The 26,484-nt window shown below is 51.2% G+C and overlaps 1 protein-coding gene across 7 annotated transcripts in view; it reads left to right on the top strand.

Annotated features, from left to right (window-relative positions):
* The first annotated feature begins 262 nt into the window (after window positions 1-262).
* The window catches only part of KCNQ2 (potassium voltage-gated channel subfamily Q member 2), a 65,829-nt gene continuing 39,607 nt past the window's right edge, over window positions 263-26,484 (top strand). For all 7 annotated transcript variants that reach the window (XM_086623200.1, XM_086623199.1, XM_086623201.1 and 4 more), the window contains exons 1-3: window positions 263-558; window positions 24,223-24,313; window positions 25,255-25,381. In XM_086623200.1, the coding sequence (XP_086479326.1) occupies window positions 263-558; window positions 24,223-24,313; window positions 25,255-25,381 (514 nt within the window). The remainder of the gene's footprint in view (window positions 559-24,222; window positions 24,314-25,254; window positions 25,382-26,484) is intronic.

The following is a 26,484-nucleotide window of genomic DNA, read 5'->3' as shown; positions in this document are numbered from 1 at the left end:
GCAAACTTGGATTTTTCGGGGGGTGGGGGTGGAGTGCGAGAGCCTGATGTCGGAGGGGGACCGAGGGAGGCCAAGGGTTAAGGGGGCGGGCGGCGGCGGGCGGGGCCGCGCTGGCGGAGCAGATTGCAGCCGGTTCCTGCGGCTTCGCCTGCGCCGGGCGCGGAGCAGCGGCGGGGAGCGCGGGCGGAGCCCCCCCCCCCCCTCCCCGGCCCCGCCGCCCCAGACCCCGCCACCGCTTCCCCCCCCTTCCCCGGCCGCCACCATGGTGCAGAAATCCCGCAACGGAGGCGTTTACCCGGGGCCCGCCGCTGAGAAGAAGCTCAAGGTGGGCTTCGTGGGGCTGGACCCGGGAGCCCCGGACTCCAGCCGGGACGGGGCACTGCTCATCGCCGGCTCCGAGAGCACCAAGAGGGGCAGCATCCTCAGCAAGCCCCGCTCGGGGGTCTCGGGCAGCGGGAAGCCCCCCAAAAGGAATGCTTTTTACCGCAAGCTGCAGAATTTCCTCTACAATGTGCTGGAGAGACCGCGGGGCTGGGCGTTCATTTACCACGCATACGTGTGAGTACAAGGGTGGGGGGCAAAACCCCTGGGAGAGGACCCTTCCCCCCCCGCCCCGGTCCGTATCTGCCCTCCTGCACCCCTTCACCCCCACCCCAGCCCCCAAAAGGCGCGCCGAAGAGGCAGGATGCTCCAGCTGCAGAATGGGTGCGGGGAGGGGGGTGCCGGGGCTGGCGGGGGAGCCCCGGGGGTTGCTGCGGGGGAACGGAGGCTGAGCCCCCCCACACCTCTCCCGCCCCCCCACCCCGGAGCAGCCGGGCCCCGCTGCGTCCCTGGCCCCGCGGGTGCCCGGTGCAGGGCGGCGCGGTGCCCGGGCACACCGGGGACGGGGTGGGTGGCGATACCGGGCGGGGGGCGGCGGGTGAAGGCAGTCTGGGGGGTGGGGTGGGGAGAAGCTGTCCCTGCAGAGCTGGAGGGTGGTTCCCCAGGGAGGTGCAATGCACCGGCCCCCCCTGCCCGTTCCTGCTTGCGGGGGAAGGGGCTGCTCATGCGGTCGGTGCAGGGGGCTGGAGCAGCGGCAGTGATGGGGAGGGACGGCTCCTCCGTCTTGCTTGAAATCACCATAGCAATGCTGTGAGCAGAGGAACAAAAAAGCTCTACTCAGGCACTGTCTCTGCTTCCCTTCCCCCCCCCTCACCCCCCCAGCGCACCTTCTCCCCCGGCCTCATCTTTGGCTGCCGAGGGCTTGGGGCCGGGGCTGGTTTTCTGGCTCGGCGTTGGCTTCTGGAGGTGGTTCTGGTTCTTATACCCCCGTGGGGAAGCGGCTGGGTTGGAGATGTGTCTAGAAAGAAATGCTAATCAGTGTCTGGGGCTTCCCGCTGCACGGCGAGGAGCGGAAAACAAAGGAGCGGTCCCAGGGTGCACATTTCCCCTCTGCCACCCGCTTTGGGGTTTTGTTGGGGTTTTTTTTTTTAGCCAGAAATGGCCACATCTGACCCACCGCTTGGCAGAGATGCCCATGTCTGAAGGCGTTGCTGCATAAGGAGCGCAGAGGACTCCCCGTTGTTTAGAGGATTGCAAAGGGAGGGTCAAGATAAATCCCTGTGTTACTGCAACTCCCGTCCCTCTGGGACTTTCCACGGTCCCACCAGGCTCTTCTGCAGGCCTGGACTCAGGCTTGGGTGCTCGTTCCCTTGGTGCCAATGGCTTTTTTTATTTATGTGTTTATCATCATGGCTAGGGCCTCTATCAGACTTGGCAAGAGGATTTTTTTGGCCTTTTGTGTGTGTTTGGTTCCCCCCCCATCCTTTTGCTGTTAATGCTGTTCTCAGATAAGGTGTTGGGATGTGCTCAGCCATTTTGTACATTGAGGTCTTCTAGGGAGATGTTGGTGAGTCCAGTCGGTGAAATACTGGCTGGGGGGAAGGGGGAGCTTTGCTGTGTGCTGCAGCGAGTTGGGGTCCTTGCTGGGAGCTCTTTTCCGCAGTGAAACAGGAGAGGAGAAGAGGGAACATCAGAGGAGCTCAGTTGCAGCTACGACAAGGAGCGGGAAGTCCGGCGCTGGGAGTCCTGAGCATCCTTCGTGCTCAGGGCCATCCTCTGGAGTTGGAGGTGGTTTGTGGCACACAATCCTCCAGAGCCGTGTGGAGGGGCTGAGCGTTCGCGTTGTGAGCTGGATGCTTGCTGTGTGTGCCGAGGGCGGGGGCGTGATGTGTGCAACGTGTGCTGTTAGGTACAGGTGAGACCCCAGCTTGGGGGCACTGGGGTGACAATGGCAGAGGAGGAAGGGAAGCCAAATGGCAAGTGGTGGGGGTAGCCCTGATCATGAGGGCTTTGTCAGCGTCTTTTGCTTCTTCAGCTGCTCAGTCTTACCTTCTGACCCGTTGGGCTCTCTGTGGTGGCATTTGCTTGGGCAGCCAGTAATCCTCATGGGGCAGGAGCATGGGCATCCCAAACTGACCTCCTGCCAGGATTCGCTTTCCTGTAAATGCTCTGTCCTGAGTGTCAGGCTGGGGGTGCCCCTTGGCTCTCCCCATGTAGCCACATCCCTCCCAGGCACCTCTTCCCTGGCCCAAGCAGCTGCATTCCTGCTGGGCTTGTGACTCTGCTCGTACCTGCCGTGACATCCCATGGAGCTGAGCCTTCTGATGAGAATCCGCCGGCCTGGGATGTGCCTGGAGCTGGGCAGCCTCCCTGGCTCACCTTGGGGCAGATGCCTGAGATGTAACCACTGCAAAACCATCTGCTGAGCCCCACTTGTGCACCCGTTGGCAAATGGAGTCTGAATTCAGGGCTGCGGTGGTAATGGCACCAATGCCTGTGAAGCATCAGTGATACAAATAATTTTTTAGAGTGTATCGGGAAGTTATACGGACTCCAGCTTTCTGAACTATACATGTGATAGGTTTAGTCTTGGCATTTTGCTAATATATTATTTGAAGTGCTGAAGGATATGGTGAACTGCATACAGAGTCACTGGGATAAGCCCACGCACCAGTTACTGCCCTTCGCTGCCCAGCTGAGCCTGGCATGGCCCGTGCTGGATCCGTACGTGTTGGAATGGGGCAGGGAGGGGGTTTCCTGCATTTCTGTACCTAGAAGTCTGTAATCCGGATGGCCAGGACAGATAAAAAGCTCAGTGGCTGCTTATTCAAAGATATGGGAGGATAAAGAGACTGGCTCAAGGTCATAAAGTTTGTGATGGAGAGCTGGAGCCAGCACTGGTGTCCCGCTGGCCGGAGCGGTGCCCTACCTGTGCTGTCGGGGTCACACTGTCTCCTTCTGCCTGAACCCCTGTTTTGTGCCAAAGCCTCGAGCACAAAAGCCCCTTTTGTCCCTGAACTGCAGGAGGCTGGGGATGGGGCAGCCCTGTCCTGCTGCCATCTCGGGCTGTGCACCCCTCAGCCCCTCCACTGCTGACCCCGTTGCCAGCTCCCCTATTTCCCTGCGCCCACAACCCATGGGGACGTTCTTGTACGAAGGTTTAGGAACTATTTCCAGCGTGGATGAGTTTGTGACTGCACAAGGTTGGATTTTTAGCTTGTAGAGATGCTTATAGACCTGCTCCGGGGCTGCTGTGCTGCTCAGGCAGCCTCCCTGCCCCCAAGACACAAACTATAGAGACTCTTCCAGCACGGACATGTTTTAATAAATATGAGAGGTGCCTCTGCATAAGTACCTCTGATCAATGCCTATCTGCAGGGGCCCGTCTCCAAGGCTGCTGTTGCACCAGGCGATTGATGCGCTGCCTTGAGAAGCCTGAGCAAGCTGCATTTATTTCCAATTCTGTGTCCTAGATCCAATCCATCTGACTTCTTTCCCCACCTCTTCTTCCTGTCATCCCCCGTTCCCCTTTGCACCATTTCGTGCATAAGGAACCAGGGAAATTCAGAGCATCTCCCACCTCCCCCAGCCCCAAACTCCCTAACGTGGTCTCATCTCAGATGTTGCCTCTGTAAAAGCGCCGTTACCTCTGTGAGCAAAAGCACTATTTTATATTTCTATCTTGTGAGTCATTTTTGTGCTTAATAGCTCTTCCTACACTGACACAACTGGGTGACCTGCTCATGGTAACTGTGTGTATACAGATTATATATAATATATATATTTGCCTGGCCCCTTGGACAGCTGAGCCTGGTGGGTCCCATTTTTGAGCGTGGCTGGAGGTGGACTCTGGCTCCTGGAGGTCTGAGCCTCCCCATCTCATCTTCTCCCAGTGTTTCTCTCAGCATCTTTTCTGTTCCTTCCTTCCTCCCTGTTCTTGGTTTTGTTGTTTTTGTTTTTTTTTTTTTTTTCCAAAGCCTCAGCAATGCCACATGTGGCCTCATTCTGTTCAGGGTTGAGTTGAAACTTGAAAAGTTGAGCTGTGTCTAAATAGCAGGCCAGGCTTTTTGAGGGATGCAGCAGTACTGAGATATTGAGGTAGTTCTCTGCACAGGGGGGTGTTTTGCTTCCAGAATTCTTCCATTTTATGTCTTTCAATAATTAAAATTATTTTTTTTTCTCCTAGTCCTTTTACCTTGGTTATTGTAACCTGTCCTGTGCCCAGTGGTGCTGAGTTTGAAGGGCTGTGGTACCTGGAAGTGATTTTTGTCCCTACCTGCTGTCTTATTTCAGGAGGGATGGCTGTGTTCTGTGCCAGCCCACGCGAGGTGCTGGCACTGGGCACCCCCATAGCTCCATGGGTCTGGAGACACATTTGCTAATGCCCTGGGTGAGCTGCTTGTGTTTGGCCCCTGAGCTGGGGCAGGGGGGAGCTGGATTTGGGGTAGTAGCAAGAAAAGTGTCTGTCTTCAGAGACTTTGAAAGCTGTGTGCCCAGGGCCAACGTAGTTCTTGCATTTCCTACTTTGAATTTACAACCTTACTGCGTCTTTTTAACTGCGTTAAAAATAGTTTGGGTGCATTTTTTATCCGCATACCGTGCATCATACATTTAGTTAATTAAGTGCATGGACTTAAATTATAGTAAGGAAGAACATTTTCTCCCTGCCTAATTCTATTAAGTTTTCCTTGTGCCATCTCCATCCCCTTCATTCTTCCCTTCTAACCCAGCCAGAAGCCACCTCTCTCTCCAGAAGTCTCCTCTTGGCACTGCCCGCATCCTGGCATGGCCACGGCTGGCACGGTGGGAGGATGGAGAGTTGATGCAATTACTTCCTTGAAGGTCCAAGGCTTCTTGGTGCAGAGGTGACCTCTTTTGTGACTCCTTCCACTTCTCAGGGACTGGTGAAAACATGGTTACTTCATACAAATCCATTCCCAGATAATCTTTTGCATCAGATTGAATGACCCTGGGAACCCCCAGCAGTTTTTGTGCTGCCTGGGTTGGGTTTTTAGGCAGCTCTTGTGTTTTGTTTTGTTTTCCACTTGTATTTTTTTAATACTTGTTTTATGGCATTTGCTAATTAGGGTAACTTTAGTATGCTGGTCTCATTTATCCATCCCCAAGCACCAAGGGATGGTGGTTCATGGCAAGCCCTCACTCACAGTCAGGGGTATTGCTGACAGGTACGATGCCACCAAACTCAGCCCACCACCAGTAGTGACATGCAGGGACCTCCTGGGTTCTCCTCCCTGTGCCCTAGTGAGGATGTGGGATGAAGGGGCCAGTACAGCTCTCCCATAAATGCTGTGTTTAATGGAGCTACTGGGCTTTGACCTCCGGTGGCGATGCCCTCAGCCCTGCCGTTGTGTCTGTCCTGGGGACCATCTCCATGGTGTGATGCCTCACGAGCTCCTCTCCAGCTGCTTAGTCAGAGCTTGGTGGGAGCAACCTGATTTCAGTCGCTTTAATGTGTCATGTTCCAGTCGTCACATTCGCCCCACACTGACATTAAGGATATGAAAAACAAGCGGATCCTCCGGCTGACCTCCTTTTTCTGCTGCAACACACCTCAGCCAGATGAGTCTTCCTATGGCTCAATTCATTATAAGAGGGAACAACCCCAAAAGCAAGCCCCAAATCCTATCCTAAAGGGATGATGAGCATTGCTTAAAGAGATGTAGTTTGCAAAAATCTGATTTCTTGATATTGTTTTTTTGCATTGCAGCAGAGGGAGGGGATGTCAGCAGGGTGAGACACTGCAATTTGTGGAGTGGGGCAGAGGGTTTGCCTGTTGGTTAGGCATCAGTGGGACTTAGCAGGATATAAAAAGCACAGAAGTTTGGTATTTGGCTTCTGAGATTTAAGCAGCAAACACTCAGGCCTGCATAATCCCTTTCAAGGTAGCCCAAACACTTAGCTGGGTTCTTAGTTTTTGAGGGACAGGTTCCTCTTTAAATTGTGGTGGCAGGGAGATGTGCTGGGCCCTTTTTCTGCTGTGCATTCTGTACCAGAGGTACAGGAGTGCTGAGAAAGATGAAGGGTGGTTACTACAGAGCATTGAACTTTGTCTATGCTGTGCTTCTTGGGCAAACATGAGCCTGTCCCTGTTGCTGTGATGTCCCCCTTTCCCAACGCATCAAAGAGTGGAGGTCTCCAGCACTGAGATACGCGTTGCTGCAGAGTAGTGCAATGATTTGTAGACCTTGATGGTCAAAAACAAGCCACGTTGCAAAACTGGATTACTGTGGTGGCCTAAACTGAGCTTCATGGATGTGTTTGGATGGGAGCTGTGATGTGAGGTGGTTTGACTAGTGAGCACACAAGGGCAAAACCAGGTGGTGTAGAAGGATGCTGGGCATGGTGGTTTGGCTGGTGCAGCTGGGTCCTTCACCACCATATGTTTAAATGGCTCCCAACTGGGTTGCAAGCCAAAACCACCTGGACTACTCTGACACCTATAGCAAAAGATGGCCCTGCCAGGACTGCAGGAGTAGGTATTGAAATATGGTCCCTTGGTGGACATGCCCATCTGCCCAGATTAGAAGAAAAAATGTTATTTTTCTCCAGTAAGAGCAAGTTGTGTGGTTCTTAACTTACTTCACCAGCTCACTGAAGCTGCGGGTGACCCTGTGCAGTTCTGGCTTTATCCTGGATAAACTGGGAATGCAGCCTCCTACGACACTTGCATTGAAGGTGTTTTGGGGGATCATGTGCATTTGTTCTAAAGCACTGAATTAATTATATATAGCGTTGTTTGGGGAGTGTCTCACACAAGTCACTGGCTGGGATGGCAAGAGCTGTTTTATTACAGCCTTGGGGCATCTTAACTGTTTAACTGCCAATAAATGATGGAAACTGGAGGGTTCCTCCAGATCTCTCTCTGATGTCTTTGCTATCACTCCAGCCTCTTAACATGCTTTGTAGATGCGTGGAAAGCTCTGATGTTGGTGTCTATCTGGTGACTTTTTTTGAGTGGATTGCATGTCAGGTGAAGGGCAGAGCTTTCCAAGGTGTGGGGAGCAGAAGACCTGCGAGATCATCTTGCCTCTTGCTGTAGGAAGGTGATTTAAAGCTACATGAGGGTCACTGGGACGTGCAGCAGCAGCTTGGTCTGTGCAAGCCCTGTGACAGAGGAGTCACTTGATTTGTTTCAGTACCTACAATGCCCAGATGTCGCAGGTGGAGTGGGCTTTCAGCTTGAGTTTGGGGTTGCTCAGATACCTGCTGGGTTCCTTGCAGAAATCTCATCAGAGTCTCAGTGTGGGTCTTAGGTGGGCAGGTCTGCCTTCTGGAGATGCCCATTTATCTCTGTTGATGACAGAGGGAGCCTAAATTCCCTTGCATACCTTGGGTGAAAGCTGGATGGGATTAGTCCAGGCAACAAGAAGACAGAGCCTGGCACAACTTCAAACTGAAACTGGAGCAAGTTGAGGCATCTCCCACCTCCTATAGGAACTGGGATGTTCAGAGCCAGAACTACCCTGTGGACACCCTGCTGGGTAAGGTCAAGGTGAGAGGTGGGGCAGATCCATGGTGAAATGAGATGACCAGGATCTGAGATCTACATTTACTGATCCATGTTTGAGAAGCAGTTTTGAGAAAGGAACTGTTATAGCAAACCCTAATCAACTCTTGCAGACCTGCAACCCAACACCCAGGGGCAATCAGAAGGTAATCAAGCCTTATTAGTGCTGATTATAGTTCCTAAGCAGTGCTACAGTTGTGTTTAGGCTCTTGGAGGAGAGTGCCCAGTGGTCAGTCTTCATTCAGAGGTCCTCCTTTTTTAATGCCTCCTCTGAGAGGGTGGGACAGGGCAAAGAAACACAAGGACAGGCAATGGCAGAAGGGATGACTGCTCTTGCTCATCGTGCCTGGCACTTGGTCTCTTCAGGACAAGATTGAAACAGACAGAGGTTCTTGCCTTCCGGAGGGTCTTTCCCAGGGATTCTCCAATGCTTCATTTGTAAACAAACCCTAATCTGCCTGGAAGTCCTGTGTTCTCCTTCAGAGCTCTGCCAGCCCGGGGAGGTGACAGCGTCGAAGCGAAATAGGGCTGGGGCGATAGCTAAGCTGCTGTCGCACACCGCAACGGATCGCAGTCCTAACGCAGCTTCCCCAGGAACGCTGTCACTCTCTATAGAGTTATGATGCCCAGGAAAAAAAAAAAATCCTTCAGAAATCCTGACTCAAAGGTGACTCACGTACACCCCTTCTCCATCTCTTGTGTGAACGCAGTAGCTCGTGTCTGGCTGCCTGCTGCGTGTGTTTGTTGCAACTTTGGTTTGATGTGGTTGGAAAAACTGATATGTGGCGTGAAAGAAAAGGGAGAACTTTAATCAAATAATACTTAAAATGAATACCAAGGGGAAAACAATTCTTGATTGGTATTACAGCAGTGTGCAAGCACCCCTAATGGAAATAGAAGTCTACAAGCTTCTGTTCTGTACATCGAGCCAAAAAGAGCCAGTCGCTGCTGTAAGGACTTGCTGTGTTGAGCAGACAAGATGGATGGAAGGTGTAAAGTGTAAATGTTGTCTTTGGTTCACTTTTCCCTTTAGTAGCATTGGCCCAGCTTCTTATTTGCTTTTGAATTGGTGCGTTGGTTTCTCCTTGTGCTCCTTGACTTTGCAATAGAAAGTGGGATTGGCTTTGGCTAGGGCAGATGGGCCAGCCTGTCTTAGCAGTAAATCCCATGGTCTGAGCACCTCAGCATGGTTGACTTTGGGCTGGGAGGATGGAGGCACACCTTCCCTGGGACACGGATCCCCCGTGCTGGGGCAGCTTGCTGTGATCCTGCTGTTCATTACAAATGCCCGGTGTGGAGGGCTGTGAGTTGGGCTTATGGGCCCCCTCACTGTTCGAGTGTCATATGTGGCACTGAAACAACAGCACTGGGAGACTTTCTCCTGTGTGTTTATGGGCTTTTTGCACAACCTGGAGTCTCAAAGTGACTATTAATTGAGTTTATGCTTGGAGGTTCGTTACCTGATCTGAAGAACATAATAAGGGATGAGGGAACACTCCACGTTTCACTCAAGAGGAGAGCAAATTTGTGAAATATAAATATCTGTCTGTTATAGCTGGATGAGCAGGGAGTGAAGCTGTGTTGCCTCCTACCACTTCAAGCCATATGGTGGTTAAGACTGAATGCTTCCAGGAGGGGCAGTGAAAAACAAAACCTCTCCTCAACAACAAGGACTATTTGTTGCTCTTGAAGCAGGTGGGCTGCACGAAGGGCTCAGGCTGATGCGGCCATTGGTTCACTGTTGGCCATTGGTTTAATTCTGCGGTTATCCATCCTTCCTATGTGTCTGGCAAGGCTGGAAATGCCATGTCTTGTCCAGTTAACCTCTCACGGGGCCTTCCTCCAAGTTTCCTAGGGTTTATTAGCAATGATTCGCTCTTTAAGGACTAGTGAGATTCCTGAGTCATCTCCTTAGGCAGGGAGCTATTTATTTCAGTGTGTGTGTTACACTCCCTGGGAGTGGGTGTCTCTCTTCCGCTTTTGGATCCTGCCCTGACTCTATATAAAGACTCCAGGCTTGAATGAGCAGCAAAACCAACCCTCAAACTGACTCCATCGCTTGGAAGATTCATGCTGCTGATCCCATCTCTCCCGACTGAAGGAGCATGGCCATTTGGAGCATGGGTAGGAGTTTGCATGGGATGCTTGTCCGTCTTGGGGTTGCATAGCTGCTAGGACAGCTTGTAGGGACACGTTGTACTGCGTGTCCATGCCCAGGAGCAGTCCTTGCTCTATGGTAGCTCATGACCAAGAGGGAAGTGTGATTCGTACCTCCTTTTCTCCCCTGAGGTTGATTTGCTGATGCTGTTGAGTTTTTGGTTGGTGGGATTTTTCTTCTTAAGAAGAGGTGAGCTATTTCCAAGTGGCTATAATTCTTCATTGGTATTAGAGCCAGAACTGGAGGTGCCATGGGCAAATGTAGATGGGCTTCTTGGAGACACTGCCAGTGCAGGAGCTGCCAGGTTTGGAGGAATTTCACTGTGTCATTTCTCATGGGATGACCCTTTTCAGACACATCCTATGCTTGCTTGGTGGCCTTGCAGAAAGCTACCTTGCTGTGTATGAGTTTGGAGGTGGAAGGAGAATCCCTCAAGTAACAGCTCTCGGGGAGGAGAAGCAGCCAATGTGCGAATAGCAAAGTTCATCCCAAAGCTGACTTCACACCCAATTAAGCCTCACCCTGAGCCAGAGGGACAAGTCCTCATGTCATTATGTCTTGAACTAAATTGCTGGCACTTCATGAAGGCTCTATCTCCATAGCCTGAGGGACTGATGCACTGAATCCGTATCAGCACCAAAGAAACTTTAAGGTGACCCTGTGGTTTGGTCCTTGTGGCTACTGGGTGCACATCACTGTGGTTGTCTTTTTCTTAGTTATGGCTATTCCTGCAAGGAAGGAAAAAACCTAGAGAAAAGGAGAATTTCCTGAGCTCTTTGTGATTTGTCAGGCATGACGTGCAGTCACGGAATTTTGCACTGCGTTTTTCTTTTCCATGTTTTTCTCTTTAACATCTAGATGTTTTTAATGCTGTTCTTATTTAGCAGCTTCTCTCTTATGGTACCAGCTAATGAGGAGTAGGAAGATTTTCTGCGTTGACCTTTTGTTGCTGCTGATGTTTTTCTTTTCCGCAGCAGCAACCAGATATAATTTGAAACCTTTTCTGAGCTGTCCCTCCAAGCCCTGAGCCTGCACCCCCCTGGTGCATGTTTGTGGGTGGTGGGAGCATCTCGAGTCATGCTAAACAGCACAGAGCGAGCTGCTGAGGCTTAGTCTGTGAATCAGGAGATCTCCTATCCAAGCCTGGGATAAATAACACCCATGTAGGTCTGAAACTTCATTTGAAGTTGGCGATGGATTAACCTGCTGTAATGTGGAGGGAATGATTTGAGGTTGTGAGTATAGGGAAAGGTAATGAAAGTGCTGGAATAAGACAAGTGAATGGGACTCTGAAAATGTGTCTGTCCCACTGTTTCTGTGGGGAGATGGGGACCTGTACAAGTAGACAAGATGTATCCCAACCTCAGGTGTCCACCCTGTGCTTTAGAATTGCCAAATCTGGGAGATCTGCTGGTAGGACAGGGCTTGATGTTGCCTGGGCTTGACCCATCCGTGTGCAAGAGCTTGGGCATGTGAGTTGGGAAGAGCAGCCGGAGCTGAGCCCCGACCCCGTGCCAGTGTTCTGTGCCAGATGCAGCGGGGGCTGGTGGGATGTGCACCCCGTGTGTGAAACACGGGGGCTGGTAGAGCAGCCCAAGGAGGTATCATGGACCTGATGGGATGATTTTTCATTTGCTAAACGCGCAGCAGAAATTAAATGAAGATTAATTAAACCTTTTTTGCCTCTCTCCTGCTTCCTCTTGCTCTTTGCTGTTTCTAGAGAAGACTGAAATAATGTGCTAGAGAGGGAGCTGAACTCTGAGCATCCTTTCATGAATGCAGCATCCGGCCCCCGTGGGACTGCAGGGAAAGGCCCTGTAATTACGGGGAAGGTCCTGCGAGGCTGCGTTACACAACCAGGACGGAGAGCTGCTCCTGCTCGGCTTTAGCAGCAGGCTGATGACACTGGGACTGGAAATACTACCTGGCTATTATCCATTCATTACTTTTTATCGCTGTCGGTGTCCTCAACGCGCAGCACGGGCCGCTCGCGAGGCTCCGAGCCAAGGAGGAGGCAGGAAGGAGGATGCAGGATCATAAAAGGGCCATTTGATGTTTACAGTGCCCGGTGACATAATTCCCAGACAGCCCGAGCGGATCTCGGAGCCGGCTGGCGAGTGCCACCGGGCGAAGGTGACTCCTTCCCGGCTCTGGCAGGAGCAGGATGCCCCGATGGAGAAGTCGTGCTGCGACGTCTGCTCGTGGGCTCCGCAGCGGCTGCTGCCACTGGGTTCAGAGCCAAGTCAGCGGCCGGGAAAGGGATTTAGGAGTGTGGCAAGTGCCTTGAAACGTTGGACAGGGGAGGGCTGACACCTTGGCTGTGGTGTTGGCCGTGTCCTGGGATCATGTGCTGGATGGTCCCAGGTGGCTTTGTGCTGTTGCTGGCCCTGGTCTGTGCGAGCCTTGATTATGGCTGTGCTTTGCAGTGTTTCCATGCTGGGCTTTGTTCTACTCCAGGAGGATTTATTGGTTGCTGAGGGCCATGGGCATGTCTCGTGCTATGCGTGGGCTTAACCTCCACCAGTGCCCTTGTGTGCTGGGGGGAAATCATCACCTCTGTTTTCCAGTTTGGGAGCCAAGGTACGGAGGAATTCAGCAACACGGGATGTGTGCGGCATAGTCCAGCATCCCAGCTCCCTGGGCTGCATCCTCAGCCTCTCCCTCCTCCAGCAGCAATAATCATTTCCCATACAGACAAGGAGACTTCAGTGCGTATCCTTGTCCCGTCAGGCCTTCCTGGGCTTTGAATTATTAAAGGTTGTCTGTAATCTCCATTATAAAGGTTTTTAGAGCCCAGCTACTTATCAGAATAGAAAATACTCTGTTTCCGTACTTTTAACAGTTGCCTTCATCTGCTTGTGGGATTTACAATAAATGAGAAGAGTTTAAAAAAAAGACAAACATGAGAAGCTGAGGTTGGAAGTAAACACAGAAGTAACATCTTTGCAAGAGGATGTCCAGATTCCTGTCCCAGCACTCAGGTGGTTGCTGGTCTGTGGCTTCTGTCTAAACCAAAACCACCTGCAAATTCATGAGTGTTAAGAGGCTGGAGAGTGTTTGCTGCTGTGGCTTCCATGATGCCAAGTTACAGGCTGTGCCCGGGGGGGTTCCCCTTCCCGCACCCCCCATCACCATCTCCTCCATCGGCTGGAAGAGACCCCAGCAAACCGACCCGCTGTGTTCATGAGCTGTGGCTGTACCTGCGGCTCAGAGGGACCAACAAGAAGGTGTGGGTGCAGAGAAGGAGACCCTCAGCCAGCCACTGAGCCCCACGGAGGGTTTGTGGCGGCTCCTGCCAGCCCCGAGCCCTGCCTGCAGTTTGCCGTCATTTCCAAGGTCAGATTTTCGCTCGCTGCTTTTACGGCATCGGGTGGTACCTGCTGCTTTGCAAAAGGCTGGATTTGAGCAGCAGTACCCCAGGCCAGGGTCCTGCTGTGGGTTATTCTCTTGCCCTAGAAGAGTTTTCCTCCACAGCTGGGCACATCTATGCCCAGCCGGTCACTGCCTGTGCCATGCATCTGCAGCAGCCCTTAGTGGAGCTGCTTGATGTGACCCAGGCAGGTGATCCCTGTTTTTCCCAGAGAATAAACCATGGAAACTGGCTTGAGAGTGAGCTGGAAGCAAGGCCACAGTGCTGTAGGCCTGGCTCTAATTTCCTTGGACCTGGCAGGAGAGGCACCATCCCCTTCTCCAGCTCCTGACTTACGCTGCGGCAGCTGTCCCAGGCACCAGTACAGCACGATGCTGCGGGGCCGGGGGAGCTGCTGGGGGATTTGGATCGTGCCTGAGAAAAGGAGGTTAAAAGCAGGTTTTTGCAAGCCTTTGCCTGCCATTTTAAATGGGAAGGATGTTTCCCTGACAACGAGATGGATGCTTCCCAGCAGAGCATATGGCTTCTATCGACTTTGATTTACCGGCGTGTTGAAATGGCAGCTAGATAATCTCTCTTTGGCTTTAACGTGTCTGTGCTCTGTGTCCCTGTTACTCCTGAGCTTTAAAAGACTGTGGCTCTGGCTCCTGTGACACTGGCCTCACTCCTGGCCCATCCTGGAGATGGAGCTGGTGGGGTCCCATGTCAGGGCTGGGTCTGGGGACCTTTGCAAAGAGGGACCCCGAGCATCACCTGGAGCATGGAGCTGCAGGGTGGGCAGGGAAACCTTCCCTGCCTCTGCTGCCTTTCACCAGCCAAACAGCTCCTCCTCCTCAGATAAAATAATCTGCAGCCCTCTCCTCCTATTCTCCTCCCTGCTTTAAATCATTTTTAGATGTTTTCCACCTTTCACCACACAATCAGCTGCCTCCTGCAGCTTGCTATTTATTGTTGTGTTTACTGGCATGGGGAGAGGGAAGGAACCTGTCGTTTGCTGAGCAGGGGAACCTGGGTGAGATGCTTTCTGTGAGCTGGTGGCTCTCCCAGGTGGGCTGGGGTGTGCCAGCCCCATCGAGCTCACCCAGCAGCCGCATCCGAGGGGCAATAACAGGCTGCTCTCCTCCTTGCTGCCCATCACCGGCTCTCTGTGCTTTGGCAGGTTTGATGAAAATTGGCCAACAGGTCCAAATATGAAGTGGGGACAGTGAGGCAGCAGACAGGGCAGTCACATGAGCACCATTGCCTTAGGAACCAGGATGGGCAGAGAGGTGCTGGGGCTGGTGCTCAGCTGCAGGGCTTCGGGACCGGCTGGAAGGGCGGCCTTAAATGAGACTAGAATGTGGTGCTGCACGGCAGGGACTGGAGGGATGCGCCTCCTTCCTCCCTTCTTCCACTGATGGAGGTTTTTGGGGAGCTACGGACGAGGCAACGCCTCCTTCTTTGCAACCATCCAGATGAGCTGAAAAGCCCTGGTCTGCGCTCACTGGCTCTCAGCCCTGATTTCAACAAGCCCCCAAAGCCCCCCAGCCTGAAAGGCTTTAAAAATGAGGCTCTCTTGTAACTGAGATTGTCTTTATTTCTTGCAGCAGGAGCATTGCTTTCCCCTCCTGCCCGGGAAGCTTCTCCCCATGCAAAGGGCTCGCCATGATGGGGGGCTGCTCCCCCACCACACCTGGCCACCCGCTTGCTGGGTTCGAGTTGTGCTGGAGAAGAAGCAGGACATAACAGACAATTAATCATTTCTATTGGCACCGGGGATTAATTTATCAGGTGCAGGGAGAGGCTGTGCCCTGGCAGGGGCTGGTGTCACGAGCTGGCTGTTCTCTGCTGTATTCGAAGGAGTCACCGATGTGGGTGGTGGCTGGAGGATCTCCCCATCACTCCTGGGGAGCAGCGTGGCTGGGGCAAATCTGCCTACAGCTCGGGGAAGCTTTACTGCTGTGGAGGGGAGATTGATGGAAAAGGACTCTGAAGCTCTTGGAAGACCCAAAATAGTTATATTAGTTATTACTTGAAGTTAAACGGAGCTTGACTGGCAGCTGTTGTGATGTCTCTCCCTTCCCTGCGGCATAACTGGCTGTTTCAGCAATTTTTTAGGGCTAAAGAGCACTGCCCTGTTCAGCCCGAGCTCTCTGGAGGTCTGGGTTTGTTTTGCACCCTGTCACCCCGAGCGGCTCCTCCAGGCCTGCCCGTCTGCGTGGCCGAGCTGGTGCTCCCACCAGAAACATTCCCATCCCAACAGGAGCAGTTTCACGGATGTGAAAAGCACCAGGGCCATATTCTGCCACCTTTGCCATGGGGGAGGATGCTGCCCTGCTGATGGGGAGGAGGGATGCAGAGCTACAAAACTGACCACCAGCCTTTGATTTCTTGTTGTTGGACCTAATCCTGCAGTTTTCTGTGTGCCTGGCTCTCGTGGCAGGGCAGCCCCCTTGGATTTTCAGGGGTTTATTCCTGATTTGCACCAGTGTGAGTCAGGGAGAGTTATAGAGGGGACATGCTCCTGCTGATTGCAGCACTCCCCTTATTCCTCTGGAGGTATTTTTTTACCCAACTTGAGGGTCATTGTCTTCTGGGGACTAAATGGAAAGGCTGTGAACCAGCTCTCCTGCTTCTTGGCTCCGAGCTCCTTCCTAGTCACTAGCTGGGACAAGAGAAGTAAAATTAAACAGATGGCGAAATTACCAACTCTGAGACGTATTATACGGGCAGTTTGCAAATACTTCTTTCTTTTTTTTTTCCCCTCCAAGACTCAGTTAATTAAACTGATGAGCAAATGAAATTAGCAGTGCTTTGGTAATGCTTGCTTTTTATGCTTTGGCGTTATCCGTCAGGCTCTGGCTCCAGGAAGCCACGTTCTTGTCTTCTCATTATCAAGGCACGAAGCTGGTGATGGACCCAAAATCTCATCCATCCTTCTTCCCTCTTCCCTGGGAGGGAGCTAAGAGCACAGCCTGGGTCCTGCCTTTACAGAAGCACAAACCATGGGCTGAGGCGTGGGGAAAGTGAGATTTTTTTGAAGTCAATGTACGGGTTTTGAGCCGTTTAGTTGCCTGTTGTGGGTCTGGGATGGTTCGTGTGGCTGTGGGAGCCGCCGAGCCCCCGTGTCGGCAGGTCCCTGCGGATGCTCCTGGCGAGGGTGCTCCTTTTAGAGGTGCTGTGATTCCTGGTGCTGCAGAACGGGAGCAAAGTCAGAGATGGGGAAGCGAAGCCGAAGGAGCTCAGCAAGACAGAGCGTGTCCTTCGCGGGCAGGAAACCTCAGGCTCCGGCTGAGCCACGGATTCTGGGACAGACCTTTGAAAAACCAGCTGCTATTCCTGTCTGCAGCGGGAACCAGCCCTGCGCGTTTGGAGATGATCTGCCTATCTGCAATTAGACCAGAGCCTATTTTTGCATATCCCATTCCCTCGAGGAATGTTTAGATGAGGTGCAGCATTACACTTTACGGGGACATCTCGCTTTTAGCCCGGTTTTTAGAGCTCGGTTAAGTCAGGTCAAGTGACTTGCCTGGGTCAGTTAAAGGATCTTGACTTCTGCAAGAGGGTTTTGTAGTCCTGTGTGCTTCAACCCTGCAGATAGACTTTGGCTTCTTAAATTTAGTTGGTTTTGTTTTTTTTTTTTTTCTTGAGGTGTTGCAGAAAGGTAGGGCTTTTCCCTTAAACAGAAATAACTTGATCTTCATATACAGGTAAAGGTTAGATTAGGAAGGCTGATATTCCTGTACTCATGGACGATGATTTCTCAGCGGTAGGGAGGAAGCAGAGGCTCTTTTGGGGAATACCCAGTGGGATGAAACAGAAGCAGCACTCAGATTTCAATCTGAATAATACGGGTATTGCATGAGACAGCAACTTTCCCTCACGTTAAAATCAATGAACGTGCTCTGAGTAAATGCCTGCGCAGATGTTTTAAGAATTACTTCAATATCTGATATTTCATACTCTTAACTTACCTCCCAACACACCACAATTGCACTGTGGTCTTCAGGACTCTCTCCTGTGAACCGTTTCTGCAGCTGCAGGAATACATTTCTCCCCACCGAGTTTTTTGAAGGAAAACCTCAGCCCGGCAGCGCTGAATCGTGCGTGGAGACTGGTCCTTCGGGCAGCTGCACGGGCTGGATTGATGCTTTGGATTTTTCTCCAGACATCTGGCTCCTCCGAGGCTGCGCGTGCAGGGCGAGGAGGATCCGCAGACAAGCGTTTCCCGGTGATTCACGTTAGATGAGGACAAAGAGGAACGTTTGAGCTAGAGCTTTGCATGCGGTGATTATTATTAATAAGGCTTTTACTCTGAGTTGAGTAAGTTAAGTGATTAGAGCCAGCCTGTGAAATAAATGACTGGTTCCTTAAATTTAACCCCTTTTCCTGTTCTGATCTTGATCTCCGTCATTTCTAGATGGCTTTTGTTCTTTGAGGCTTCAGTCCAGGAAAGCTCTTAAGCTCACTCTTGCTTGTAAGTGCAGAGATACATAATCCTTTGCTGGACTAAGGATAAGATATGTCATGCAAACCCCATTTCTGCTCAAATTCCTACAGATCATGGGTTCAGGTCAGGACTCTGGGCACTTGGGGCAGATGATGCTGTTTCTGCTCCCTGCCTCTGTTATAAGCAGGAGGGAAAGGCTGGAGGAGCTCTTGGAGTGGGAACTGATTTCAACAGTGGTGAATGTTGAAGGAGAAAACGTATGTGAACCTGTGTCCTGTCCTTTTTCTGAGAAATGTGCTGCCTAAATAGAGGGAAGGCAGAGGAAGGGGCTTTTGACAAGGGCATGTAGTGATAGGACAAGGGGCAATGGATTTAAACTGAAAGAAGATTTTGATTAGATCTAAGGAAGAAATTTTTCACTCAGAGGATGGTGAGGCACTGGACCAGGTTGCCCAGAGAAGCTGTGGTGTGTGATGTGTGATGCCCCATCCCTGGAAGTGTTCAAGGCCAGGTTGGATGAGGCTTTGAGCAACCTGGTGTAGTGGAAGGTGTCCCTGCTTGTGGCAGAGGGGTTGGAACTAGATGATCTTGAAGGCCCCTTTCAACCCAAACCATTCTATGATGAGAAGTTTTGTGACTTGTGCCCGTATAGTAAAGCTGTGGACACCTATTCCTTTTTCCTTAGTTTGCTGTGACAGATTTGTGAATGTTCCTTATCTGCCCCTAAAACAGAAAACATCCTTCCCCTCCCAAAACCTGATGCAAAGGAAATCTCATCCCCCTTTCACTTCCCTGGGATGTAAATGTGCAGGCGGTGCATTTCAGTAGCTCTAAGGGGAGCGGAAGCAGGACATGGTGCTCAGCCAACAGTGCTCCTGCTTCTGGCCACGCATCCAGAGAAGACCCCAGAAAACCACATCTGGAAAACCACCCCTTTTTTTTTGTCTCCATTGCTGTCACACAGCAAGGGGAGCAGGTTCGCTGCATCCATGTGCAGGGGCTGGGGGGACACGCTCTGGGGGATGGCTGGTGGTGGTGCAATAGGGCTGATGGGCAAACCCTCCTCTTCCTTCCCATCCCAGTGCCACCCCTATAACACAGTTTGGGGTCTCCAAGACCTACTTCTTTGTAGCCTGATTAATTCCCCCCTCCCAGAGCACTGTTTAACGCAGCCTTGCTGTCCACACTGCAGCCTCCTCCGGGACACAGCCCTGGTCCTCTGCAGGTGCTCCGGGGCACGTTTCACCTCCATCCATAGTGCGCTTTATGGCTGTGTACAGACAGGGTGGTGCTCACCGAGGCTCTTCAGCCATGGTCTCAGTGCTCCGAGAAGGCACAGGACCTATTAATGTTGCCCCAGAGGGGCCTTTGCTAAAGGTTGATTAAAAAGTTCATAAACCATGAGAATTTCTGCCTTGGAGCCAGCCTGCGCGTTGTCCCTAAACAACGCTTTCTACCTGCGTGAGTGCCCGGGAAGCCTCCAGGCTCCTCCAGGGAGGAAGGTCTGGGCTGGGCATGGCCAAACCTGCTGGGAATGAGGCACCATCAGGAGCTGTGCTTGGAAAGGAGAGCGTTCGTTAAGGCACAGGACCAAAAGGCAGGACTCCCCGCTTCTATTTTCAGCCGTGCTTGTGACGGAAGTCGCCTTGGGAGGTGATTTTGGCTGAGACTGAGGGACGTGGAAACGCGGAACGATGCACTCAGGTGCTGTTTAGCCTTGTAAATGAATGGTTGGGCTGCAGGTCACAGCGGGATTGCTCGTGTGAGCAGCAGTGGGTGCTCCTGGCTAAGGGCAGGTGCCATACGGCCACGTCTTTACCCCTGGAAAAGTCCTGGCATTATCGGAGTTCTGCTTCTGATTCACTGGAGATTTACATTGAGCTGTAGATCCTCCCGTGCTGATTGTGGGCGTTAGAAGGTGTTTGACAACCTCTGTTTCTCTTTGCTGTGGATGTCCTTTCACCTCGGTTTGTTGTCAACCTGTTCTAGAGGTTCCAGTGATGTTTTAGGTACTTTAACGCCAGTGTTTTACAGAGACACAGCAAATGGGTTGCTGGGATTACAGATGGGCTGCCCAGAAGCAGTTTGGTTTTATTTCAGCACAATTATCAACGCTTTGTTTACATTCCCGAAGTAATTTTTAAGTGTTTTAAATGTTTTAAGCTGTTTTCCATTGTGCGGCTCTCAAATGCCTGTTGTAAAATACTCCTTCCTTTCCAGCTTTGCTCTTTCCAATTAAACAAATCATTAATTCCCTTTCCTAATTCTAGGGAAAGCCAGCGAAGCGTGTGACAAGCACGGTGGCTTGTTACAAGCTTGTGCCACCTCCTTGTATTGTATCCATCTCCATCACATCCAGGAATCCAGTTGCTAATCCAGAGGAAGCCCCCTGGTTTTGCATGTCAGCGAATGTTATCTGAATACAGGAATAAATGTGAAGGTCTTTTTAAATTCTTATGTAAATAGGTGTGTAGATTCCAAGGGAGTTTCTTTTGGAAGGCAAATTGGATGATTAACCTGAAAAGCTTTATGATGATTCTACCATATGCTTTTGCTGAGAAAAAAAGAAAAGAAAAGGACAATCTTTCCTGTTTCAAGTCATTTTAAGTATTTTTTTTTTTTCGAGGGGGAGTTCAGTCATTTCTTTTTCTATTGCTAACCTGAAGCACAGTGAGTATGAAATCTGGATACGCAGATTTTGTGCTGGGATTTATGAATTGCAATAAGAAGCTTGCACGGGTGTTTTAAGTTAACGCACCTTTGGGTGTAAAGCCAGACTTTGGAGGACTTTGGATTTATTAGTATTAGCAGCAGTCAGCTTTGCACAGCTGAGTCTTGGCTGAGCTTGAAGGTCTAAGCAACAGGTGTGGAGGGTGCTGGAGCAGCAGGAAGTGCTGGGTGGTGGGTGAGAAGATGCTGTGACATGATGTGCCCTTCTCCAGGGGCTCCAGGAGGCTGGAGCCAGCTCCCTCCATGCCATCACTCTATGGAGAAGGCAGCAGTCCAAACCCACACACTGCCCTTTGCATCCTAGCCCAGGTTTGGGAGAGGCTGATGCCGGCTCCAGCTGTGCATCGTGTAGGACCCAGCTCCTGTCTGCTCAGGAGGAGGATACTGTCTCCTCCAAAGCTGTAAGCAGAATTGGCATCTTTAATGTAAAAATCATTAGATGGGACATAATTAACGTTCCTTATTGCACATTAACATTACCCAGAGTCAGGCTGCAGACATAATTTGCTTTGATTAGATATGTAGCTTTAAAAATTAGATTCATCCCAGCCTCTACACTATTTATTGGCCTGTTTCCCTTTCCCTAGCTGTCCATTATGATCTGGAGCCCTTTCCTGCACTGTCTGGGTAGATTAGGTGAAATTAAAGCAGAGTCAGCCTTCCCGTTCCCTGCTGCCCTCCCTCCATGGGAGCTCAGAGGATACCCACCATCTCCAGTGTGGACATACCTCTCGCCTTTCTTCTTCCACCTCCCTATCCATAACAGGTCTGCAGATCCTTCAAAGCCTCCCAGGAGCTGAACAGACCCCAATTCCCTCAATTCAGTTTCCTTGCAGAAAGGTTTCATTCTCTTAGTCTCCTTTTACAGCCTCCCAGAGGTTTGTGGACCACAGAGTTGAGCAGAGCAGGTGTGCATCGCCATGGAGCTGTTTTGGGATGCTCGTGCAGCTCAGCTGGTGATGAACCAGTGCCTGCATCCCTTCCCTTACCTGGTGGCTGAATGTCCCTATTGGGATGGAGACGGGGAGTTTTTGATCCATGTGGGATTTGGCCATGGAGCTTCCATGCTTCACTGAAGAAGCTGGCACCTTCCCCATCGCCTCCCATGCTCGGCAGCACTGTAATTCGTGCTGGCCCTGCAAGCACGATCTGCATCAGATCTCCCTGGCACTGAGAGCCCTGGGGAGCGTGGAGCTGAAATTACAGCAGCACTGAGCTGGCCCCAGGGAGATGAGGGAGCAGAGAGGCTGGGGACGAGGCTGCAGCAATGTTCTGGGGAAGGGGAGAAGCAGAACCTGGGCATCTCACCGCCCCGGCAGCAGCCGGAGCTGCCTTGGCTCTCCCCACGTAACCACTGCTTGCACAATCCACCCTTGGCATTCAAAGTGTGATAAAATTATTCTTCCTGTCGTTCTTCTCCCCCATCAAGACACATCTAGTGATAAATTTAATGCACATTGATTCTCTTTGTTGTGGCGTTTGTCCCCACCGGGACTCGTTGTTTGAGCGTGACTTCGTTCTGGATCCAGCCAAGGTGGTTGCCTTTCCCAACACAGCATCCAAGTCTGTGTCAATATTGGCATTTTGCTTTCAGCACCTCCCCAGGCATTTTATTGTATTCTTTGGTCATAAAAATACAACCCACGTTCTATTTCTTTAGTCAGAATACGTAGGATTTGCTTTTTCCCCTGGTCCCTTTCCATTATCTTTTTCCTTTTCCTCTTCTCTTTCTTCTTTCATTTCTTGCTCCAACATGGAATTTCGCAGCAAAATCTGGGCCACCCTGGTAGCAGGGCTGCCTGACCCCATTGCAGCTCCTTCCCCCCGCCAGGGTGCCGGCAGCAGCAGGGTCCTGTCTCCAGCTCCCAGGGCCTGACCTGGATGGATGGAGCCCATCTGGCTGCAGGACAGGTCGTGGTAGGCTCGTTTATGCAAGGGTTTTAAAAGACCAGCTTGGGGAGAAAACACATTTTAAGTGAGACCTGGCAAAGAGATTAAGGGAGATCACAAGTGGGATTGCAAGGGATGTTTTCTGACTCTCTTGAGACTGTTTCTCTGGGTCTCAGATCTGGTGTGAAAAGAGGGAATTTGCAGTGAGAAATCAGGCAATTATTGTCCTTATCTGGTCCGTGCTGAATTCATCGTGTTGCTGACAAAGCTCAGCCTTTGCTGAGAGGGCTCTGAAGGTCCCTTACCTCCATCAGCCATGGACATTTCAGCCTGTGGTTCGAATAAATACTGCCAGTCCCCCTGTTTTGACTTGTTACTGTGACATTAATGGTCATTGCAAAGCCACAAGCACGACCTGGTGGTGTGAAACTCCTTTTCTTTTTACAAGGAAAAGGAGCAGCACCCACCAGCTGAACCCATACCTTATAAATATTCAGTGTGCCGTTTGTCGGAATGTGAGACAAAGCCAGACAGATGAATTATTTAATGCTTTGAAAGAATGCAGCTTTTAGTTTCTCCCTGCACTGCCCTGCTTTATTGTATCAGTAAATCGATCTTTAGTAAATTAATTTCCCTCCTTTTGTTTGAGCAAGCCGTGGGCGTTGCGGGCTGGTGGAAACCTTCTCCGTCCGCGAGCAGATGCCAGGACACCTCTGGAGCTGTGGACTTGGGTGTTGTGTGTCAGAAGAGTCGAGCTCCTGTCATTCATCTCGTGCCTTTTGATTTGCATTAGTACATCTGGGTGGACAGTTTTGGTGGGGACAGCCTGGGAATGATGGGGGGAGGGCACTTCTGAGGCTGCTTTTGGGACAACCAGTAGAAGCAGACATCAATGAGACCTGGACGTGCACTATAGGGGAGTTTTGGGAATCTCCCCTGTTATTTTTGTAGCAAATAAGACTGAGCTGATATCAAAGCTGGGTCCCCCAAGCTCCTGGCAGGATGGGACCCCTTGTGTCCCTGCAGGGCTGGGTCAGAGAGGCTGGTCCAGCTCCCTTCCTGGTGGCAGGGTGTCTCTGGCTTCGTATGGAGGTACTAACGGCACCACCATCATGTCCCTTGGACTGGATGAAACCTCTACGGTGTCTGGACAGAAGAACAGAGTAACAACAATCCACCTCCCAGTGACACTACAGCGAATCTAAAGAGTTGCCAGCCTTCCCAGGCAGCCAGGAGTTAATCTGGAGCATCTGCCAAAGAAAGGAACCTTAAATCTGCCCCAAAATATCCAACCCTGGCAAGGATGGGAAATGCAATCCTGCTCCTGTGTAAGCTTTTGCGGATGAGAACGTGCGAGCAGAATGTGCCATCAGGAGCAGGAGTAGAGTTTTCTCCAGGTTTGTGTTCAGCCCCAGCTCCTGCTCATCAGCTGCTCTGGCCCCCTGTTATCTCCTTAATAAATGAATGTTTCCCTGCTTCTTTGCACACTTGTTGAAAGCTGCTTGCAGTAAGAGCTGACGGTTCCTTGGGGAAATAATGTCAGGGGTTCTCGGAGCCAGTGGGAGGGAATCGGATTGGCACTGGCCAAACTGGGAACAGTCTTGTGAGTCCTTCCATGCACCAACCCTTCAGTTATTAAAATCGGGGAATTTACTTTCTCTTTTGACACGGTGTTATAGCACAGTACATATGTCCAAAAATGCTTTCTGTGCTAGTTTGAGCACATGTGGAAAAACTCCTGCTCTGAAGACTGATGTTCCCTCTCTCTTTTTTTATTCTGTATTTTTGTGTTACAGTTTTCTACTAGTTTTCTCCTGCCTGGTGCTGTCTGTCTTTTCGACCATCGACGAGTACCAGAACAGCTCGGAAGGGGCCCTTTACATCCTGGTAAGTGGGGGGGGGTTGCAAATGAAGCCATCAATGAGGCATTAAGACAAAGTCAAAAACACACAAAAAGCTGAGGTTGGGGGTGTTTAACTGGGGCAAGAATTTAAACTGTTGCTTGTGAGAAGGGGTCTGCTGGGACAGAAATAGGAAAAATACAAAAAGGAGAAATCCGTATCAGGAATAAATTAACAATAATTTTAAACATCCTTTAAAACCATTCTTCCAAAGCTTTTTTCCTGCGTTTATCTCTAATTGCAAAACGCAGTAGCGAGACTGATCCCAACTGAAAAGCAGTCTGATGTCCAACAGCTCCCACTATTTAAAGCTGTGGATGGGCTGCAGTAGGGAGCAGCCCGTGTGGCCGCCTCCTCTCCCATGCTGTAACATCCCTGCAACTATTTGATCCGACATCAAACTGCAGAGTTTTGTTCCTTAAATAGCCTGGCACCCCTCGCACTGACGCTGTGGCTTCTGCCAGCGAGAGCCAGCAGAGATGCCGTGCGTGGGGCTGCTGCTTCATGCATCCCTTTTTGTCTGTCTTCCTCGGATGCCCTATGTTGACATAGGATGATGCTGCAAACTTATTAGGGCTTCATCAAGTTTGATGCATGAGAAAGCTGAGGCAAGTGCCACTAATAAAGAAATCAGAGGGAAGGGAGTGTGTAGGGTGATCGCTCGGCATCGAGGGATGGAGGAGCTCCACCACCCCTGCACCGGGCTGCCCAGCACCCAGAGACAACCCAGTCCAGTTTTCTAGGGAAAAAGCTGCAATCCCCTGTGAAATCCGAGATAAGACTCTTGGGATGGGCAGGAGTCAGTGGCTCCCATCAGCTCTGTGCTTTTGGAGATTCGTGGAGTTGAGCTCATGGCTTTGTCTTCGCTTCTGGAGTGTGTTGTCCATCACCCTTCTTCCTCGACTAACGGCGTTGTCTCCCTCGCAGGAAATTGTCACCATCGTGGTGTTTGGGGTGGAATACTTCGTGAGGATCTGGGCAGCTGGCTGCTGCTGCCGCTACCGGGGCTGGAGGGGAAGGTTGAAATTTGCCCGCAAGCCTTTCTGCGTCATCGGTAAGACCCGCGTGGGGTTTCCCAAACCGGAACGGCTGTTCCCAGCGCTTGCTTGCACGGTGCTCCGGTGTCTTGGATGTGTTTTCGGGGTTGATCCTCAGCTGCTTCATGGTCACCTCAAGGAGAGTACAAAGGCAAAAATCCTAATCCACAGATGTGGGTTTTGTTATTCTGCACGAGGTCCGCTCTGTTTTTCGTGGATGCAGGAGCCGTCTTGTCGCCCCATGCATCACTGGCAGCCACCCGCAGCCACGGAAAGGGGGTTCAGGCAGGAGGAGGTGGGCATAGGAGCCAGGATCCCATGATCCTGCATCCAACTTTGACACTGAATCGCTCACAAGTCCTCGAAACTCGCTGTGTCTGGCTTTGCCTCCCCTCGTGCTGATGAGCTGCCTCACAAGGGAGTTACAAGAATTAATTAAGTCTTGTTTGTGAAGTACTTGGCGATGCTTTTGTGAAAGGGGTGGCCCAGCGGGTATTTTTAACGGGGTGAGGAGTGGGCAGAGGGGCAATGCCGTTGGCAATGGAGCCTGCCTTCCAACAGCCTGCCGCTGGCAATGGTCATCGGCAGGATTTTAGCGTATTCCACAGAAAACCCTACAAAATTAGCACAAAAAAACAGCGAAGAGGGAGGTTTTCAGGATCCTTGAATGTGGGATATATAGGGCAAGACTCTTTTTCTTGGCCTTTCTTTGTCCGTGAGCACCCTGGGATTGCTGTGGTGGACCTCTAGGTTTTCATTCCCAGTTTAGACGGGGAATTCACACCTCCAGACAGCTCTGTGTAATAAGCAGCTGTGGTGGTTAAAAAAGGGCAGGCATTTTTGCAAGGATTTAATGCAGTTTAGCTGTGTTAACACCAAATGCCATCAGAATTCAGGCTTTGCAGTATTTGACACGTTTTCTAGGAGGACAATGAGTGTGGAGAAGGAAACTAGGACATTTCCATAATGCACGTAGTGGCTCCTTTCATGCAGGTTAAGGTTTCTGCTGTGTCCTTCCAGCACAAGATACAACTGGTGCAAGATCCCTTTCCCGCGGGGTGTCCTGCTGCCGGTGGCGGTAGGAGAGCCATCCCTTTGGTAGTGGTTCAGCAGCTTTTCT

This window comes from Tauraco erythrolophus, chromosome 18, assembly GCF_009769465.1.
Source record: "Tauraco erythrolophus isolate bTauEry1 chromosome 18, bTauEry1.pri, whole genome shotgun sequence".
NCBI lineage: Eukaryota > Metazoa > Chordata > Aves > Musophagiformes > Musophagidae > Tauraco > Tauraco erythrolophus.
Note: the sequence above shows the minus strand (reverse complement) of the source record. Positions and strands in the feature narration are given on the sequence as shown.